Source organism: Orbicella faveolata, unplaced genomic scaffold (genome assembly GCF_042242905.1).
Source record: "Orbicella faveolata isolate gen_17 unplaced genomic scaffold, um_ofav_v1 contig_4, whole genome shotgun sequence".
In the NCBI taxonomy this organism is placed as follows: Eukaryota; Metazoa; Cnidaria; class Anthozoa; order Scleractinia; family Merulinidae; genus Orbicella; species Orbicella faveolata.
In genome coordinates, this window is record NW_028301569.1 from 584,576 (window position 1) to 606,987 (window position 22,412).

At 38.3% G+C, this 22,412-nt stretch overlaps 1 protein-coding gene and 1 pseudogene across 1 annotated transcript; one reads left to right on the top strand and one right to left on the bottom strand.

Moving 5' to 3' along the window:
* Positions 1–2,664: 2,664 nt before the first annotated feature.
* LOC110053687 (uncharacterized) lies at positions 2,665–8,686 on the bottom strand. Its single transcript, XM_020759946.2, has 3 exons — positions 8,555–8,686; positions 4,842–4,973; positions 2,665–3,362 (listed from the first exon to the last, which is right to left on the bottom strand). Exons 1-3 carry the CDS (start codon positions 8,624–8,626, stop codon positions 3,213–3,215), a joined length of 354 nt encoding a protein of 117 aa, XP_020615605.1. The 5' UTR covers positions 8,627–8,686; the 3' UTR covers positions 2,665–3,212.
* A 2,586-nt stretch (positions 8,687–11,272) lies between these two features.
* Positions 11,273–13,026, top strand: LOC110053689 (uncharacterized; annotated as a pseudogene).
* Positions 13,027–22,412: the final 9,386 nt, after the last annotated feature.

The following is a 22,412-nucleotide window of genomic DNA, read 5'->3' on the forward strand; positions in this document are numbered from 1 at the left end:
TTGTAACCGTTAGGAAAACTTTTATATCTAATCCAAAATCGTCTGGAAGTTTCAAATCATACGGCCTATTCCAATTTGAGAATGGCCTAACCTATGATAGCAGTGGTGAAATAAAAAACCCAGTTATCAAAACCTGTTAAAATCTAGTTTGTAAATGTTATTAAATGATTAAAATATGATTTGTTAATTTTGCTGAACTCATAAACAGCTGATAGGAAATATTCTAAAGCAAGCTCTAAGTGAAAAAAGAAAAACAAAGGTGTTAACTTGTCAGCAGCGTATTTCTTTTACTATGTTTTATATCTTCATATGTACAGCTAAGATGCTGTTCTCCCGCAATAACCAATTGTAATAAAAATAAATTCTCTTAAAAATGTCGCGGGAAAAAGAAAAAGACACGCTAGAAAAACACAACGCTTGTAGGAGTCTTTCTCAATGCACATCGTCAGCTGTCGCCGAAACATATAGCCAGGCTCGCGGCGAGGACCAAAAATCATTGAAGAATTTTACTAAAGAATTGAAGAATTTCACTGAAAGAATTGAAGAATTTCACAGAAACAATTTCACTGAAGAATTCGGACAGCGAAGCGATCGGGGAGGGCCGAATTGTTGGAATCGTTAGCCAAATTCTTTTTTTCGCGCTCGCACGGAGCCTATTCGCAGGGTAAAAAATAGTCATTAGGGAACTACTTTTGTGTTTTTTATCTGATGGAGCTCGAACTTTGCAACATGATAGACGATTCAAGTCCAAACAAACATATCGGGTTTTTTTATTATTTTAACGGGTTCTTTGGTGGGAAAGTGAAGTTATCAAACTAACAGTTAAATCTTATTTCACTTTCTGATTAAACTGATGCATGGTTTTGGAAGGATATGTTGAGATGACTTCAAATGTGGAAAAATTATTGAAAAATCTTGCTTTGATCTGATATGAGTATTTAAATTTTGAATTTTCTGCCATTTTGGTCCAATTTTCAGAAATTTGCCAAATTTCAACAAGCAATATCTTTTTAGTTAAAAATCATTTTATTATTTTTTTTTTTTTGATATTTTATCCTTTAACATATTTTCATGAAATTTATATTTAAAAAATAAGATGATGCGGGATGAGCTTGATTGCCGATTTCGTGCAATGGCCGGCGTAATTAGTACCCTGCATACAATCACGCGGCACTCAACAAACAAAAACACTTTAGTCTAGCCTCGCAGACCGCGCCTTGAATATATAACTTACAACCAATTATCCGTTCCATTTGAACCCATTGATTCCTGGGATTCTGTCTCAAAATAGACCATTTGACGGCGGTACGCATGCCAATTTTAAGGTCTGTTCCCAAGAAATTGCAACCAAAGGGCTTAAAATTTACAGGAAGAGAGAAACTTATTTCTGTGTCAGCCACTGAATAGCTGGTACTAGATGTTTATCAATAAATGACTTGGTTGTGTTGAAACATTGGCCGACGTGAATGGTAATCATGACGTCACAAGTGGTATAAGTTAGATAGTTTTGGCCAGTTTAGGAGTCAATGAGTCAATCGTTGTTTGCTTTAATATATTTATCACTAAATTTCATTGAAACGATCTGAAAAACACGGAGAGGGCTTATGTAAAAATGAACCACTCTACAGTCAACTCGCCGTTTTTTATGTCAGTTGCGGTTTTGCATTTCTTAAATCCTCCCGCAAAGATTCCTCTTGATCTTCGCGCTGTCTCTCGTCAGAATCGCCGTTAATTTATAAAAAAAAGTTTTACTTCGGTCTCCGAGAACCCAAATTAGCCCTGTTAACGGGAGGGGGAGTTGGCAGAGGTAGGAGGAGGAGCATATCTAAAAGACTTACATAAATGATCCATTGAATACCCGAATACACACCGGTCGTAGAAATGCTAACCAAGTATAATGAGCGTCGGGAACTTATCGCATATTTTATACAATTATTGGATGAAATTTTTGTGATGTCCAGAAAAATCAAGGTCGAAGTAGGGGTTGTCAGCAGAAGCCGAGAGCTGAGGCTGATAACCCTTACCGAGACCTTGATTACTCTGGATATCACAAAAACCGAATCTAATAATTGTTTTATGATATGTACAATACACAATACGAAAACATGAAACATGCACCGTCACCATGTAATTGTGCCTCAATGTTTGGATAAAAACTGAAACACGAGGAAAAAGTGAAAAAGTGCGGTATGTGTGAACGATTGTATTAGCTGGCGTAAGATTGGCATGGTGATTGGTAAGCGAAAATCTCTGACTGGAGCTAATTTCCTATAACCCTTAAGAATTTGAACAATTATACAGTATATAAAAGGAGAAAGTACTTAACTTTGTTTCCTTGCTTGCTTTGATTGCTTGAACGACTTCAAGATTTAGCGTTACAGACTAAGAGGACGAGTCACTGCTAGCATCGCTCTTTTACCCTCTTGTGATCCAGGAAAACGAGGCCACGTACTTTTACTAAATAGGGTGTGACAATTACACAATCCTACCTTCTATTGTAATGAAATTGCCTGACTGTCTCGTGATTCTTGGTATTGTCTAAGGTAGCAAATGACGGTAATACGAACGCAGCAATCTACCCTCCTTTACCCTTGAGTGACCTACACATGTCATGTCAATACCCGATACAAATTGACTGTATAAACGAGCAGGTGACATAAAAACTTTTTTTATTGCAAATCACACAATACGACAATACGACACAATACTTACTCTGGTTAGAATACAATAAAATACTAATTACTAACCGAGAGTGAGGTCTTTACGGGAAAATCTCAAACCGAGACGTTGCCGTTTAGACCGAGCGATAGCGAGGTCAATACGGCAAGGCTGAGGTTTGAGATTTTACCTTAAAGACGGAACGTTAATTCGAGGTTAATAAGTTGTTTATTATATGGCTTTTCGCTTTGGTTTTGCGGGCCCGTAATCAACCCGTGGGCATTACGGGAGAATAATTCCCTAGAATTGGCCAATCAGAGCGCGCGTTATATCGGCTACAAACACAAGCCATATAATAAAATATGTTAATCTACTGTACTTAAACTATTTACCATGCGAATCTTACATTACAAGGATACGCTTACGCTATAAAACAAGGCACAATGACGTTGCCGTTGCCGTTGCCGTCGTGGTTTTCTTGAGCTCCCTAATAAATTCTCAGAAAAGCTTTTAACTTAATAATCTGCTTTTGCCATAAAATGAAAATATGCTGCTTAAAGCGATAAGCTGTAGCGCCTAACGTGTTCCTCCTCGTGTTCACGTGGGCTGTCCGGAATCTTCAGGCATTGATGAGCTGCACTTCCATTTACCACAGGTGTACAAGTCAATCCTTGCTGACACAGACATATTTCTGGGAGTCCAGGCTGAAATATAAATGAAATTGAAAGTTCCTACTTTTTTATTTAGAAAAAGTGGTTTGCAGTAGTATTTACTTTGTCTAACAAGTTCATATTTTTAACATTTTGGTATTTAAGTGTAGACCCCTCGCCAAAATGTTTTTGATCACACGTGTATTCCCGACGTCTAAGGAGAACCACCGGAAAAGCGATGAAACGATCTCCCGCGTGGACAGCTTGGCAGTATAAAAACTCATAATAAGAAAAAGAGCTATAAAACTGATTTTTTGACATACGGACTAGAAAAACATTTAGTTACATTTTGGAGTGATTGCATTCAGATAAACGAAACGTGAGAATTTGGACCGTGTATTCAATTTAGATAATATTTTAATCGGGTCAAATTACGACTGAAAAGATATTCCACAACACTTGCAGATAACAACAAACAACGAATAATAACATAAGACCTCAGATTTTAGTAGTGTTTCAGACGAACGTAATCCAGACGAAATGGGCATTCACGATCTTTCACGATGCACTGCAAAATGTGTAAATTAATGCACAGGAATAGTGGCGCTGATGTGGCTTGTTTACAATTCGACGTGACATTTGAGACGACGCATTACGCGTGATAAAATTATTTCTCAGAAATGGAATCAAGATGAAACTGACAACAAAGCATTTTTGCGTAGTATAGTGTGGCAGTACAATGAAATAACTTGTTCCATATTCGGCAACAAATTTCCAGTTAACACAGTTTTCATTGTAGCAGAAATGCCTGGTCAGAGGGGTCCGACCAGGCTAAGCTGTCCGATGACCGACTGTTATTTGCAGGCTTGTAATTTAATTTGCGTAATAGATCTCTTATAAACTTGCTTGGGATCGTACTGGGACAATATCAGCCCTCGGTCTTTTTTGTACGGACCTTGCTACGCTCGATCCCTACTGTCAAGACCTTGGGCCGATATTCTCCTAGTTCATGTACGGCCCTCGCGCTTGGTTAATAAGATATATTTATTATATGGCTAGCTCCGTGAGCGTGCAAAATAAACCGAATCCTGGGCAGTGATTGGCTACCCGAGCGGGCAAGATGGCGCTATCTTACCCGCTCGGGTTACCCGCTGTGTCCCGCAACAAGATAGTGTCTTTTCTCCATATAATAAATCCTTTATTGACCAAGCTTGTTCGGTCAAGATGGCTGGATATAAGCCTCGTTCCTTTTTGGCGCGTTTATGGACCTGGACTTCGTTTCGGTCTTTAAACAAGCACAAAAAAATAAAAAATAAAAAATAAAATGGCCAATACGTACCCAACCATCTTGACCTCACGCTTGGTCAATAACCCACATATAAATCTCGGTTTATCAAGGCTAAAACATTTTTAAAACTTTACGTTGGACTTATAGTTACCAAATCTCGCTATGAGTAAAAAGAAAAGCATTCGAATTCTAAGATGAACACAGTCAGGGTCTTAGAACGCTTAGAACGCTCTGACACTACTTACAATTTCATGGGGATTGCATGTCTCTCCAAGTAAACGTATCTTCTGACAGACTTTAACAGCTCTCGTTTTCAGGAACGCACAACATTCATCTTTGGAGCAGTCCTGTCGAGTCTTACATGTATTACCAGAGACCTGTGAACATAAAGGTACAGGAATATTGAGCTGAATGGAGATGACTCTAGTTTATAGTTCTACAAACTGAACATTTTTAGCGCCTACTTATTTATCGTCTCTTATCTCTCTTAGGCTCCCATCCAAATATAATCTAAGGAATTCTAGCGATAAAGTTTTACTTAGTTATCCGCGTTTTAAATCAGAAGCTACAATAGGTGACCGTTCTTTTACCTGTGCTGCACCGAAACTTTGGAATGCGCTACCATTTGACATAAGAAGCGCCAGCACTGTTAGTATTTTTAAAACCAAGCTAAAAACTCACCTCTTCCGTCATGCATTTTTATCATAGTTGTTTTTATTATTGTAAGTTTACTTTTAATTGTAATTTAAGCTGTAAAATTGTAATTTTAGCCTGCGAGCAGGCTCACGTTAGAGCACAAGCGCGCGCCGTAGCCGCGAGCACGAAATCGAGCGGCGAAGACTTTCTTGGCGCCTCTTCACCAGACTCCTTCCCGCCGGATCGCTTTGCTCTCAACTCGAGCGCGTGACTCAAAGGTGAGCCTGTTTTGCAGGCTACCACTGGTGCTTCTTAGGGGTTGAAAAATTTCAAGCCACGCCCATAAAACAGGGGCTCTTTGGAATTCTTTTCAAAATTTCTGACGAGCACCACTGTCCTTTTTATATGAGAGTTCCCCTCCCGGGAAAGTGCGTTGCTTGCTCCCGTTTGAAACGCGCTGTATTTACTGTAAGCGTGTAGCATCCTCTGAATCCTTCTTACAAGAGGCTTTACTGGAGGCAAAAGAAACCAGAATTAAGCGAAGGCACGAGAAAATCCCGTGGAAACACACGTCACGCTAGTATATGTATAAGTACTATAACGAATCAACGTAGACAGCTCAATTTTTTTAGGTTAAAGTTCAATTGTTTTTTTTTTTTTTGTCAAAGCATGCACAAATTGTCTCTGCTGTCTGGTCTTCTCCGCAGCTAGCCTGCGAATACAGACCAATTTTTGGCTTTTGTTTCACGCTGCTGAAAAATACTGTCTGCGAAGAGAGCTTATGAAATGATTTCCAATTACCCGGATCACAATTGAGATAATAAAAGTGCAGAAATAAACACGTCTGTCTTGCGTGAAGCACATGGGTACGAGTGTAAAAGAAAACGGCGGAAGATGTGGAGTCTTGAGTGCGGTCTGCTTTTAAAAAAGCTTACGATAGATTAAGAATACGGAAGCTTCATGAGCATATAAGTTTAGTCTATGAATCTGACCTGAACCAGCTGCGGAATGTAAGTATATCTTACTCATTAAATATAAACTTCCGCAATTGATACACGTAAACATACAATCAAATTCAGATGCGAATTAATAAATAGAGCACTTTTTCCGTGTTTACATAGCCTCCTCTAAACGTGAGGGGGGGGGGGGGGGGGGGTTCAGAGAATTCAAGATAGTTATGCAGTTTTGAAATTTGGAGATTATACACAATTATAACCCACGCATTAATTTTGACTCGATTTTATTGGTTACTTTACGTCACGTGGTGAATACGCACAGTACAGTTATCACGCAATAACCCCCGCCTACGTCGATATTTGTCCTCCGATTGCTTCCGTCGAAGAGAAACACAGGCAGCGCAAGAGTTTCAAATTTTTCTTTCTCTTATTTTACATGGAAGGAAACCAAACTCGCTTTGTTGAGTGTAGTGATAGTGACAGTTAATAGCTGGTCGCAAATGCTATTCCGGAAAATACATCAAGTTTTTAGTTTTTCATCTGAGGCTACGTTCCTTTGGGGTGATCTGGATCAGGATCAATGATCCAAGATCTGTCTGGATCATGGCACATCAAAGAAACCGATGAATCCATGACCAGAATGGATTCATCGGTTGTTTTAAAGCACCATGATCCAGACTGATCTTGGATCACTGATCCTGATCCAGATCACACCAAAGGAACGCACCCTAAGGGGTGTTACGCGAGTTAATTTCACATGACAGCTTGTCAAGTTTTGGTCCAATCACAGTGGAAATAAAGTTAGTTAAACCAATCAAATGTACTTGCTTGCTTACGTCAATCACGCGCATTCGCCATCAGATCACCACTGGCTTTTCTACCACGTTAACGAGCGGTTTAATTGTGATATGAAAATTAATGGGAGGGTTATAAAATAAATAAACCCCTTTCTGGCTTGCTGGTATGTCGGCTGATACTGTCCTTGGCTGAGAGATTGTCCTCGAAATTTCACATTTGCCCTCGAAGCTTCGCTTCTCGGCCAAATATTCAAATATATTTCTCAGCCGCAGACATCATCAGCCGACATACCAGCCGCCTGAAGGGGTTTATTTACTAAATATCCGTGCGTGGACTGAATGTGGGAAATAAAGCTAGTTATTGTTGTGGTATTAAATTGAGATCAAAATTAAAAGTGAGACCTAAGCAATGAGCAAAAGGAAATATTATTTACATGCTTATCAGGATTAGTTTTCTACAATCATTAGTTGGTAGTTATTAAACTTGCAAGGAAAACAAACCCTTGATATGAATGCTATACGATCGGTCGTCACATTTAAATCCTAAAATTGTTCTTGTATATTACAAAGAAAATCCAGGTGGTGATTGCGCCAATTAGGTTATCATTTTTATCGTTTTTAGTAGATATTTTAGACAATACACTTTACGATACTGTACGTCCAAATGACGGATTTCGATGATAGATAACGAGTTTTGTTGGCGGAAACGGGGTGGTCCCTGCATTGCCTTCGGGCTTGGAAAGCCCTGAATTTTACTTCCCTTTGTTACTGTCTGTTGGGTAAACCTCGAAGCTGAAGGTTACTCGAAGGAAAATCGAGGTAAACCGAACGTTGTAAAGTACAAGCCTTCTTAGTTATGTATTCGCTTATGGTGTAATAATAAGTTACAGCTGAACCTTAGGATCTACTGAAAACAAAAGAACTAGAAATATTTTTCATAACAGGAACTATGAAAAGGACATGTAATTACCTCAGCGTGGACGGAAATTTTGATTTTTTTCAAATGGGTTTTTTAGAGAGAGCCGAGAGAACCCGAGTTTAGCCTAATGATTCCCAAACTAAGTTCAGTATTTCAAAACGGAATTGAAGAAACATAATTTTTACATCTAACCTTTAATCCACTCAGAAATTCTTAAAAACCCGCTTGGTTATTATCCAGTTCGGTCCATTTGCATCAGAATTCTGAACATGTCAAAATGGACAGATGACATTCATCGAGTGCACAACAGAGTAAACACATGATTTTTCGCCTTACAGTTGACTCCGATCGGAATTTAAAGTCATCTTAAAAGTATTTACCAGTTTCCTCTTTTAAAAAAAAAATCGCGTTCAGATTCTATCTGCGCCTTATATCGGTAACTGACAGCATTAAAAACGCTGTGAAAGTTTGACAAAGTTTTCAAGATCCGTGCGTTATTGCCAATGAGCGTGAGAAACTTGGACGGTTATTGCAAAAATCAAGTTGGTATAATGCTTTTTTCAGTTTAAGACTGGACACTTGATACTTTGATTTAGTGCCTGACTGAAAAGTCTTAGGTAGCCTTGGTAGTTTCATGTTTTATGTCTCACCTTTTGAATCTTGTAAGGAGTAACACAGATAGACCACGCACACAGTAACATAAGGGAAAATGTCAACTTCATTTTGGAGTTGCGTCTTTCACTCTCCTGTCTCCACTTAATTTAATGATAACTTGCTGGGTGTCTGGCGTAAGCGTAAAGAGCGATATCTGTGTCTTTCCTTTTATTCATTTCCCAAGCTTGCGGGAGTCGGATGTACATCTGGTTCAGTTGTTGTGGCCCAGGTTAGAAATGATTTTTATAGTGTTAAGTTGCACTTTTTCGCACGTGCCAAGAATATAAACTATTACTACCACTAACAAAATTGTTGACAAACCAGGTGCTGTATGGCTATTTAGGAGGAACAAGAATTAGTTTTTCAGACTCAGTAAGCTGCGTGAGCACAAGAGAAAATAAACACTTGCTTTGGGCTCAAGGGAGAGCAACTCTAACTTCAAAAAGTCCTCTGTCCACATATGTACGTCAAAAATTCATTCATCACGTGACAAACGTATCGTTAAATTTATTTAGAAAACAGTCCTAAGAAAATACGCGCGCTGATTGGTTAAAAGTCGTGCTTGCATAATTCGATAGAAACACAGAACTATATATGCTATCACGAGCTGTTGACGTAATGATGGCGAGAGCAAAGAGAATTTACATTTAATCATACGGTTATGAGTTTAATTTGGAACTATTTTGCACGAGTGAGTTTTTCAAAAAGCTGAAATTGCACGAGTTCAATTTGGAGGTAATTTGCACTCGTGAGTTTTTCAAAAAGCTGAAATTGCACTCGCCGAAGCGGCTCGTGAGCGCTTCCTCACGTGAAGGAAGTGCTGGAAAAACTTTCTTGAAGTCATTTTTTTCTCATTCGAGAACTTTTTGCAAAGTTTCCGCACAAATGATAACCTTAGCGCAATCACCACCTGGATTTTCTTTGTAACATACGAGAACAATTTTAGGATTTAAATGTGAGGATCGATCGTATAGCATTCATATCATACAACTTCCGTTTAAGCTGATTAACCTCGATGTTTGTTGTATCAAGGGTTTGTTTTCCTTGGAAGTTTAATAACTGCCAACTAATGATGATAGAAAACTAATCCTGATAAGCATGTAGATTATAATATTTCCTTTTGCTCATTGCTTAGGTCTCACTTTAATTTTGATCTGAATTTAATACCACAACAACAACTAGCTTTACTTCCCACATTCGGTCCACGTACGGATATTTGTGTATAATCCCCTATTTTCAAACCTGCGTGTGTTGCGAAATATATCTGAGCGATAATAAACACAATAGCCTCCAATGAGTTTGAAAATATGCTCGGATATTTCTCCTTGGACATTGCCTGTTCCTCAAAGTTCACAGTTTTCCTCGAGCTACGCTATCGGAAAGGACAAATATCCGAGCATATTTTCGCGCCGAATGGAGGCTATTGTTTATAGAACTTATTTAATAAAGATAGATTTAAATACGAGCTCGAGATGTTCAGACATCATTTATATTTGAAAAAAAACAAACAATTAAACAAATTGGTACTTCGAGACTTTCTAAGCGTTACAAAAAATCGAAACTGCGAGACAGTTTTGTGATAAAATCGTGACCGCGAATCGGACATAACCACTAAAAAACGAGGCTGCGAGATTTTGCAAGAATTAGTTTTTAGTAAGCTGTGTGCGCACAAGAAAAGATTAACACTTGCTTGGGGCTCAAGGGAGAGCAACTCTAACTTCAAAAGTCCTCTTTCCACATATGTACGTCAAAAATTCATTCATCACGTGACAAACGCATCGTTAAATTTATTTCGAAAACAGTCCTAAGAAAATACGCGCGCTGATTGGTTAAAAGTCGTGTTTGCATAACTCGATAGAAACACAGGATTATCACGAGCTGTTGACGTAATGATGGCGAGAGCAAAGAGAATTTACATTTAATCACATGGTTATTACGGTGGCCCACAGGGGCAGTACAAAAATATTTATCCCAGTACAAAAATATTTATCCCAATACAAAAATATTTCTCTCAATACAAAAACATTTATCCCAGTACAAAAATATTTATCCCAGTACAAAAATATTTTTCCCAATACAAAAATATTTATCCCAGTACAAAAACATTGATCCCAGTACAAAAATATTTATCCCAGTACAAAAATATTTATCCCAGTATAAAAATATTTTACCTGTACAAAAATGTTTTTCCAGTACAAACATTTTTTTATCCCAGTACAAAAATATTTTTCCACAACCTCGTCCCCAGGACCTTCTCCACTTTTTAAAATGGCGGGACGCAATCTCGTTCCCAGAGCCCACGTGTCTTTTGATCAGCGCCAAGACACGGAGCTCTGGAATAATCAACTTCCAGACTCCAAGATTTTAAGAGTTCCGGTTTCACGGCGCATGCGTGCCTTGGTTTAAAACATGGTAATCTCGTTCCCAGAGCCGACGTGTCTTTTGGTTGGCGCTGACAACCAAAAGACACGTGGTTGAAAATATCCTTGTGAATATTCTTAGATCATAGCATATGGCATTTCTGTTGTCAAGCGTATTTGGTGTCTGGATGGTGTTAAAGTAATTTTAGATCCAGCCAGAAGGGATTCAAGACTTATTGATACAATGCACATAACTTCTTGCAGAAATGTTATTAGCATCCAACATTCCGCTAGTGCTGTTTTTTGTTGCTTTTTGGCTGTTTAATTTAATATGGTTTAGGTTGGGGTTGGAAACATAACTGTATTGTAATTACGAATTTTCAACAGGCAAAATTATGTTTTTTTCAAAATCTCACCCTCAGGCTGAATACCGTCTGGTTTACAAGGATAGAGGTGAAGTGAAGTCAATTCCTGGGACTTCACCCCCTGAGCCATCTACCCTAAATCGATATAAAGAGGAATCTGGGTTTGGGTATGCAAGGATCATATTCTATTTGCTTCCTGCCAGAGATATGTTTGAAGAACTGAATGGCATACTGACAGAGTCTCCTACAAGTTCCATCACCGAGATCGACAGCGACTCAGAAGGTGAAAACTTCAAACCTGTGGAGTTCATGCAGCAGGACAAGAATGCTCAAGTTACACACAGAGAAACTTCACACTATGTTGACTGTCCAATATGTTGGGCTAAGTTCCCAATCGAAGTTATTGACGATCATGTTGATATATGTGCAGAGTCAAAGGAGGAATTTCCAGATCCTTTCTCAACTGCTGAAGACAGCCCTAAGGGAAAAGGTATTTGAATGTTCAAATTTGTAGATTATGTAACAGTAGAAAGGACTAGAAAGTTTATGGTCGATCAAGGTTTCCTAATGAGCTGATGTGTAAAACTTAGACATTAGACAGTGTGTTTTTTGAGCTGAGTAAATGCCCCTAAAAGTGCTTGTTGCAGTGTTTCAAATGCCCCATCCATGGGAGTAAGAAAAATACTTAGTATTGAGAATTAATTTCCTTGATCAATTATCTTGTCACCTTTATTTATACTGTAAGGTGCAATTCAAGGGCAAGGAACTTGAAAGAAGAAATTGGTAATCTTGCAACAAAGGTAAAGGAGGATGAAATAAGAGTAACTGTCAGAAGGAAACACTCGTGGTGGGACTTTACCAGAGCTCGTAATGAGTAGTTTTGTCCCACCAATACCATCAAAGTTATCTTTTGAGGTGATCCAGCCATTGATGATGGGGGACCAAAGCGAAAGTTTTTACAGGTGGAAAGTCTCTCATCTTTGACGTATTACTCCCAAAGCTCCTAAAGTAAACACTGATAGTATCCACCAACACTATGTAGATGTCTACTTGGAATAAAAGGGGTCATATGATATTTTCTGTTAGAGATAAATTCTAGCACATTATAGTAAGTACAATCTTAGACAAAGGTACTTGAGACACTTCATTTAACAACAGATAGCATGAGAATCTGTTACAATTGCTATTAAATAGAAACCCCCACTCAAGTAATGTTATAATTTGAGGTAGCACTTTGGAGACATGTACATTCATGTTTCGAGTGGACAAAAAATATACTGAAAATAAAAGGTGATTTTCAAAAGAAAAAAGGTCAAGTTTAGATGAGGACAATTTAAGGTAGCCATGAAAAAAGTCATGGAAAGTCATGGAATTTAAAATCTTAAAAGAGCTAAACCCTGATGTAGATAATATTTTCTCATTGTCTTTTGCAAGACTTTTTGTTTTTAAATACTTTGCAAGTTTTAACTTAGACCCCTTTTCAATTCTGTAATTTTATAGAAATGCTTGAATACTGTGAAACCAGGCTGTTCGCTGATGGATTCCCAACAGCGTTTGGTGTTGGCTGTAGCAAGGGATGTTTTTTTGACTGCTGGTGAAGTCATGGCTATGTCCATTGTCCAGGGTGGGCCATGCCCAAACTTTCTTGCACTTAAAATTTATAATGAGCTCAGCAGATCATTTGTGATTGAGGATTTGAAAGATGAATCATTAAGGAAAATCTGTCTTAAGGCATGTCTTTGATAATTAATTTTAGGATGAATTACAATGGTGATGATGATGATGATGATGATATTTTATAAGGATGCACCCTTCACTAAAAGTGGTTGGGATATTATGTTAACTGTTGAAATGCAAATATCTTGTTATCTTATGTACAGAATGTTTAAATGCATACCCAAACCAAGATCACTAAATATGGAAAGTATCTACATGCAAAATGACTTACCCTATATACATATATACCTTATGATGATGATCTGACGTATAAAAACAAATTTTGATCTCACTTTAGCTTAGAAGTGCATCAGAAATGAAGCTCGGATACATTCTTGTTGAAGATCATGTTCTAGATACCCTTTAATACATTGGCTACAATGGTGTCTCAGCAAAAGAGAACAAAGAATCAATAACAAGAGTTGTAGAGTAAGTTCATCATTCACGGGAGAACAATTTTTTTGACAGAGTAGTGGATATTTTGTTATTAAATACTGAAAGAATGTATTTCAGTTTTTAAAAGCATTAAATTGCTTGGAGATTGTAGGCAGTTTGAAGTTTCACCGACAAATACTCAAAAGTATTTTTTCTTTCTGTTACTTTATTTTGTGGCCCTGCAATCCATGTCCTATTTATATCACTTATTAATAAAGTGGTTATGGTGTTTGCAGTCATTTGTAAAGTATCGAACATTCGTTGAATTTAGTTTCACTGAATACAATATGTTATCACAACAGGCAGCATATGTCAAAAGAGGTGAAACCTAGGTTGCTGGTACACTAGTACGTATGAACTGCCGTTGGAGTTAACAGCACCTTTTATTTAGTAGAACATGTACACTGTATCCAAACTGATTTTTTTGTTTTTGTTTGTTTTCCCATTCTTTTATGTTTCAGAGCCATTTGCATGCATGATCAAACACCAGCAGGAAGTTTGTCCAGTCTTGCGAAACCGGAGGAGGGGTTGAAGACTTTCACAAACAAGTCTTAAATCAACATGTGTTGTTACTGTTTAAATTTGTTAATTTGTTTGGAAACATGGATTCCCTATTGTTATCGAGAGAGGCAAATTCGAAAACATGAGCGTTACATGATTGGAAGTCAGCTTATACTTAGACACTTGTGGTCTACCATATACAACATATTATTTTGTCATGAGAAGACTTTGCAATTGGAAACTGGAAATTGTAGCTCGAATCAAGGTTGATATTATTGTTTGATGTTGTCCAATGTCAGAATAAGAAATTATCAATGCACCTTAGTGCAAATATAATTATAAATAATATTACAACAGTAATTATTCTTGTTAAGGAAACTAGCCAGGCCAATCATGATTAGTTAATAATTGTTTCTTTATCTTAGTTACGAACGTAGTTACAATGTTTATTTCTTTTTTATTGGTTTTGTAATCGGACCTTTAAGCGTCACCACGCGCATATAAAAGCTGAGTTAGCGTCCCTTTAAAGTAGTTTTTCTTTCCATCTAGCGTGGCCTTGTCAACCTTGAACTCTTGATGCTTTTTTATTTCCTAACCCTTGGCTCAAGCGGGACCAATATATGAGTACCTTTGTCATTTTGATTAAGAGAAGTGTTATAGCTATGGGCGAAGGAATGCAAAGGAACATCTATACAATGTTAACTGATTTATAATCGTCTAAATTAGAAAATGTTCTTAACGGTACTAGAGTGAACGCCCACCTTTTAGGTTCGAAAGCATTGAGCTGTTAATCAGTTCCTTTTGTTGTGTATTTCTGTGATCGAATCTTATTTAGTATCTTAGCGTAGTATTCACGCTGACTATTTTTTGATGTATTGTTATTCAATTTCGTTATGTTATCGATTCCAAATCGTTAGTTTGTCTCGTGTAAGTTTTGACTATTTGTTACGCAACTTTTCTGCTAAATTGATAGAAATTCGTCATATATTGTTATTTCAGTTTACGATGGTTTATTTTCATGCAATAAATCGCCGATAACCGTCAAGTTTGGTTTTCCGTGGTTTACTTGTCTATCCTTGAAGACGACCTGTAAAGTAGTCCCACCCACTAGCTTGTCGCGACACGCCTAGAGCTCGTTTTGTTTCGTCTCGTTTTGGAATTTGCCAGTCGCTGTAGACGCTACAATTCTGTATTTGAAAGTTACAAAAACCGTTACTACTATCGGATTGTTCCAGTCTACTGTGTTAAAATAATAAAGTCATTTATTGTTTGTCTGATCTTGTGGATTTCCCTCTATTAAAATGTAACGTAAAGGGGAAAATGCTTTGTTTCACGACTTTATCAATGTGCTGTGATTGATGGTAAGTATTTTAACTAAAGATATCGGTTTTGTGTCCAATCCCTGATTCCCTCTCTGAGACTCGTGCGCAGGGAATCGTGGTAGTTGTATTCATCTTCGCGCGCTCAAAGATGAAATCTTGAAGATGGCATGTGCATGATGAATACAACTACCATGATCCCGCGCATGCAAGTCATAAAAATAATCGGGGGCTGGCGAGACAGTTGTGAAATATTGTTCCTGCCAATTTTCACGCTTATGTTTAAATCCTATGTATTCAAAACAGGAGTTGCTTTTTCTATTATTTCACTTAGGTGTACTGCTCAGTGTGAAATTTACTGAAAAGTGCAAGGTACATCGAACACTGTAACACTAGAGTAGTATATGAGTCAGACACTTCAACTTGCAAAAAACGTTATAACGTTAATAAAGCCACAGTGCGAGGACCTTTAATGATGACCTTCGCAGTACAAGAAAAAAAGGATATGCTTCTAAGGACAGTATTTACCCTGATGCTACTTTAAGAATTTGCATTAAGACCTGTCACTGCGTAGCAACAGCAGTAAATTGAAGATATAATGACTCCGCCTCTCTTCAATCGTTTGGCATGACGAAGTTGCTATTGGCCATAACTGAATGTACTCAAAGCACTTTACAATAGTTGAAGTTGTCTTCCTGTTGAAATCCACAGTCTTGGCAATATGCGATTATCGTTGAAGCCATTGTCAGTCCTGGACTTCTTCGTTATGACAAAAACGCTCAACTAGCAATAATAACAGTGGAAGTTAAACTGGGTCTTCTCTCGTTTTATACACAGGAAAATATCAATACCGCAAACGGCCATCTTGTTTTGGCGGGAACTTTACTAGAGGAGCAATGCAGTATGGGAAAAATCTCGCAGGATGAATATAATATTTCTGTTGTAAGAAAATATCAGGGGCGCCCCTGGAAAATATTTTTGTGCTCGGATAAAAATTTTTCTACTGGGAAAAATATTTTTGTACTAGAAAAATATTTTTTTACTAGTAAAATATTTCTGTACAGGAAAATATTTTTGTACTAGGATAAATATTTTTGTACTGGAAAAATATTTTTGTACAGGAAAAATATTTTTGTACTGGGATAAATATTTTTTTACTGGGATAAATATTTTTGTATTGAGATAAGTATTTTTGTACTGGGATAAATATTTTTGTACTAGGATAAATATTTTTGTATTGGGATAAATATTTTTGTATTGGGATAAATATTTTTGTACTGCCCCTGTGGGCCACCGAAGGTTATGAGTTCAATTCGTAATTATTTTGCACGAGTGAGTTTCTCAAAAAGCTGAAATTGCACGAGTTCAATTTGGATTTAATTTGCACTTGTGAGTTTTTCAAAAAAGCTGAAATTGCACTCGCCGAAGCGGCTCGTGAGCGCTTCCTCGCGTGAAGGAAGTGGTGGAAAAACTTTCTTAAAGCCATTTTTTCTCATGCGAGAACTTTTTGCAAAGTTTCCGCTCAAATGATAACCTTTGCGCAATCACCACCTGGATTTTCTTTGTAATATTCGAGAATAATTTTAGGATTTAAATGTGAGGATCGATCGTATAGCATTCATATCATGTAACTTCCGTTTAAGCTGATTAACCTCGATGTTTGTTGTATCAAGGGTTTGTTTTCCTTGGAAGTTTAATAACTGCCAACTAATGATTATAGAAAACTAATCCTGATTAGCATGTAAATAATATTTCCTTTTGCTCACTGCTTAGGTCTCACTTTAATCTTTTGATCTGAATTTAATACCACAACAACAGCTAGCTTTAAAAATTGGGTAAATGTAGTTTTGTCACTGACTTGAATATTTTAGAAAGACGTTTCGGCTAGCTCTTAAGCCTTCATCAGTTGAAAACCCGCTTGATGTTACGCGCGATTTAAAAACTTTTTAAAATGAAACGTTGCGCGCGCTGTACGCGCGTGACTCGAGAGAATTTTGAGGGCGTGTTAAGGTGGCCGAACACAGTTTTCGCGCGCGCTTTTGCTGATGCAACTCAGCGCGCGCGCAAGGATTGCAAAAAACAAACATGCCGTCAATAGAGCGATCATTATATTTACTCGACACCCGCACTATCTGTGCTATTTTTCTCTATAATTGAACGCAGTGTATTGATGGCTTTAGTCTTTTATCACAAATATATGTTAGAAAAGGTAAAGATGGAAAGAACTCAGCAATTCTCAGCTTTTTCTTTGTTACCGAAAGAACCCAGTTAAATGCAGCGCATGCGTAGTAAGTCAAAAAATTGCGATTGAATGAAAATTTGCACTCTCGGAAATACGCCTATTTCTCGAGAACCACTCATTAGAATTTCACGAAATTTGGCACGAAAATACTTTAGGAAATAAGTAACTGGAGTATTGAAAATAATTGAACTTTAACAAAGGAAACTCTAGATATTCCAGTAAACCTTCAACAAGATCTCTCTTAAAGATCTCTCTGTTAAATTATTAGCAAAATGGTGTTAACTTGCGAGAATCGTTACAAGCTTGTTGCATGCAAATTATAAAGAAAATCTAATGACTAGATTTTCTACAAATAAACAAAACCGATTTTAAAGGCCTGTTTATTTTTATTCGTGTTGCCATGGCAACGGCACATACGTCAGCTTAACCATAAAAAAAATGAAAGTTTGTGTTGTTAACTTGCTTGCTGCCATTTTTGGCGACCGAGAGATCAAGGGTTTTAGAGAAAAAGGTGAATGAAACACAGGTATCAAAAACTGTGTTCAGCCACCTTAAGCGCTTGTAGACTTCAGGAATGGCTATCTGATCATTTCCAGCGTTTGGGTCTTTTACAGACATCCAAGCTTCTACAAAAAGCCGCTGATGATAATGTGCCTCATGTCCGACGACTTCTACGTTTTCAAAATCCATGTGATGATGACATTCGTGAACATGGCTCGCAAGTATGGAGTTATGATCGAACATCAAGACAGCCTTTTTGTGCTCGAAAACCCGCATCTTCAGTGATCTTTCAATTACAGTCAGTGCGATTTTGTATATTATAGCCAGACCGAAAGATCACAGAAGATGCAGGTTTCCGAGCACAAAAAGCACTGCACCGGTATCGCAGAGGTCATGGGTTCGAATCCCGTTCAGGCCTGAATTTTTTTCAGTCGTTAATTTTGCAGCTGCTTAAGTTGTGTATAACTGCGATGATCAATCATGTCTTCATATGAGATACAATTCGTCGTTCCCGTTTAAATCTATGTTGCTGCCACAAGGACGGACTCTTCATTCCTATACCGTGTTGTCAGTAGTCGACAGAAAAGCTGGAATACAGTAGATGCTCTCCTTCCTCGCACCTTTCTAATACGGACACCACTTTATTGAAGGCAGCTCTCATGCCCATATATTCTTTATTAGGAATCCATGTAGAGGCTGGTTTTCCACGTTCTCAAAAAAAAAAAAAACATCCGTGCCTAAAGGCCTGGCTAAACTAGGAAACATCGTTGCGGAAATATGGTTTCTTGCTGTGTTTCCCGGGGTGGCTAAATTAGCGGGAAACAAACAAAATGTTTTGCTGCCCCAGTGGCTAAACGAGGAAACATTGTCTCGGAAAACAAATGGTCAAGCGTACGCAGTATAATAAATTGACTTCTGAGAAATTCTGGGGGACATTTTTTCGTTCCAGAGCTTGTCCCCAGCTTATAAATTGTGATCCCTGAATTTCCCATTTGCTTTTGTGATAGTCTCTTGTAATACCATATTTCTCTGACATCAGTGTGCATCGATTTGACATTAAGCCACAAATAACAGCCATATAAGAAAATGAGTAACGCCCTTCCAAGTTCTTTCCTTCTTTCCCTTCCCTTTTCTATGACCCATTTGTGGCTCTTCTACTTCGACTTCGCCGTCAGCCATTCTTGCAAGCTCGCCGTTGCTGGGAAAAATTTTGGCTAAACCGAGAAACATATGCAAAATTTGCGACCAGAATGCAAAAATGTTTTTGACCTTAAGCAAAAACATTTTCTTGTTTCCGCGCAGCAAAAGTTGTTCTCGCAACATATGTTTCCCGCGCGGCTAAACTGGGAAACATTTCCCTTCACAACAATGTTTCCTTATTAAGGTCTAGAAAAAGGTCTAGGTCTAGAAAAACTGCTGGTGGACGAACGAGCGAGATGCGATGCGTTCAACAGTTTTCCCATACCTCGAAAAAGCATTATTTTTTCATAAAACATAGGAACGCCATCTTCTACTTGGCACAGCATGAAAAAGTTTTGGTTCCTGTGACTAGATTTTGAAGCAAAAATGGCTAGTTCACATGATGACCGGACTTGTACCCCCTCCCTCCCCCCCCCCCCCCACTTGTTGCAGGAACTAGTCGCAGAGACTAATCCCCTTGTGAATGCCGACCTTTTAACTTTCATTTAAAACCCAACCAGACCAACGAACGCTGAATCTCGATCGGTCCCCTGAGAGCTTTATTGCGAAGAAACCAGCGATAATTTCAGATTAAATTCATTGTACTTGTTTGGGTTTAAGATCAATCTTAATCTAACGTACCTAATGTACATGGACACTACAAGTAGTACTGTATTTGTTATTGCTAGTTGTTGTCTCAATTTTCAGTTTTTTTCCCTAAGCCACACACTTTTCTCCCCGGACCACGTGACCCGAAACGATTGACCGCGGCGAAATATTGAGGCCTAGGAACTAGGCAATACCTGTCTCTCGTAGACAAAATTGACCAACCCGCGAGTTTTCCAAAACTTCCCTTCTAGCAGAGTCGAAGCAGAGGCTCTTTTCCTGGTGTTCGCTGACGGGAGAAAAGAGACCTCTGCCATGGGTCGAAAATAGCTATATTGAGTATGCTCCGCGGCTTAGCGACCGAGCCATTACGTGATGTTCGTAGCACGTGTCGAAAATAAAACCTTTCACTCAGACTTCGAGCTCCTTCAGTTTATCGTCGTTGTCAAACAGCTCTTGCTCCTTTTTAACAGCTTTGAGCTTGAGCCTTAGGCAGGACTTAAGCTGGTCAGATATGAGCGCTTTTAGCGGTGAAGTAACCACAACAAATGGGTTCGATGGCAGAATTTTTATCGTTCCCGTTCGTGCAACAAGCACAGCAATCTGGTACATGAGAGTTTTCTCATGTCCGGTCAGCAAGCACGCAAACGTGTCTCGCCCGTTTAAAAAATGAAATAGGGCCTTGTACCGCTCGTCACTCAACGTTTTTATCTTTCCATCGTCGAGGTTATTCATAACGGAAGAAAACAAACTTAGTAACTCTTTACGATTGAACTCTTTCGAGCACGCCGGTGTGTGTGCCATGTTTACAATGTGGACTTAATAGATGACAGCGGAATTTATGTAAAGAATTGCGCGAGACGCAACGGGCTCAAGTTGCGGTCAGTGAACAACGCAAGGAGAATGCGTTTTAAATAGAGCCGTCCAAGACTGTGGACGGCGATTAAATCAAAGCCATTTTCGACCCATGGCAGCGAACACCGTCAGCGAACACCAGGAAAAGAGCCTCTGCTAGCAGGGAATTTCAAAACCTCTTTAAAGGAATCATATATCAGGAACGCAAAGAATGTTTTTTTGTGTGTGTTTTTTCACAAGAACGCCAAGAATCCTTACACAGGAATGCAGCGAAGCCCACACATATCACTTGTCCACGTGACTTTTTTCAGGTGGACGCGAGGCAAAAAGAGTGAAAGGTGATGGTCTAGTCGAGAGTTCCCGCCAGAGTGTTTATGGAATAGCAGATTTGCACGTTAACTACCAGAATTCCTTTCGTTTTTTCCTTTTTTATTTAAATTTTAAATGCCCAGTGGGGTTTAAATAAATATTGCCCTATTAGCACAACAAACTGAAAGAGTGAAGGATCCTGGTAGTTGTAGTCAAATGACGCCATCGTGCAAATCGCCTATTATTTGGGGTTTTACAACTCGTCTGAGTGGTATGAATCTTCACTGTTACAGCTGGAATAAGTGAGTATTGGACAAGCTTGTCACTTCATACTGCGGAACCGGAGTTAAGTGCCGGCGTGAAAAGGTCGCCGGAAATCGTCAATTTCTATCCGGCTGGTTATGCAATTAGCATTCATCACGAAACTTTTTTCTAATTTTGACGTAAGTGAGAAAGAAATGGTTGGCAACATAGAGGGGCCAGAACTACGAAACACGTTCCTCTTCTGGAGATTCAGATAACCTTTATCAACAGTGTCAGAACTTTATATGAAAACCGGTCCGTATGAGCCCTTTCTGAGCATTTTTTTAATGTACGTTTTTACGATCACACGTAACCTATTTTTCAACGCATAATGTATAAAAATAACTTAGGCAAACTCACTCTGCAGTTTGTCCCCCTTCAGTTATTACCAAAGAGAGAAAGATACAAAAATGTTTTTATATTTCAGCCTTAACCCCTTAATTCCTTACAGCGGTCAACAAATACTTCTCGTTCCTAATAGCTGTCACCTGTCTGATAGTAAACAAAACAGCAGCTAAAGGTTATTGGATTTACAGCTCAGTTTTGAGTATGACTGAAACTACACTAACGAAATTCCTTATCTAATGAAATCAGGAACTGTCAATCACGAAGGAAAGTCTTGCCATTTTTTAACAAGACTGCAATTAATCTCTGTATGTGTGTAACTGTTTCATTTATCAACTCAAATATGTGTCGCTGTTTCTACCATGGAAGTTCCAGCTTTTGCACATTAGAGTTTTCACCGTTATTTTCAACAAGAAATGGAACTGTAATATTTGAAAGCACGGTATTACATTTGTTCATTCCCAGGCTGAGGCTCAGGTCCATGCCTCATCATAGATTAATACAATACAATATTCCTTTATTCGCTCTTGCTCTTGTAATTAAGAAACAATTTAACTATATATATAGTTAAGTCACACACACATACTAAAATAAAGAACAAATATTGAGCTTGGAGGCTAAATAACTGGGAAGTTTTCGAGGTAGCCTCCAGTTGCATTAAGTTACTTATGAACAAATCAATCAATGCTCTTTTAATCGGTTGGTCGAATTTAGAACATGAAACCAGATTGCATAGTTCTGCTTCCTGGCTATCTGTAGAAAGAAGAGCGAGAAAAGATACGGGGCATTTGATCTCTAAAAAAAAACAACACATTTGA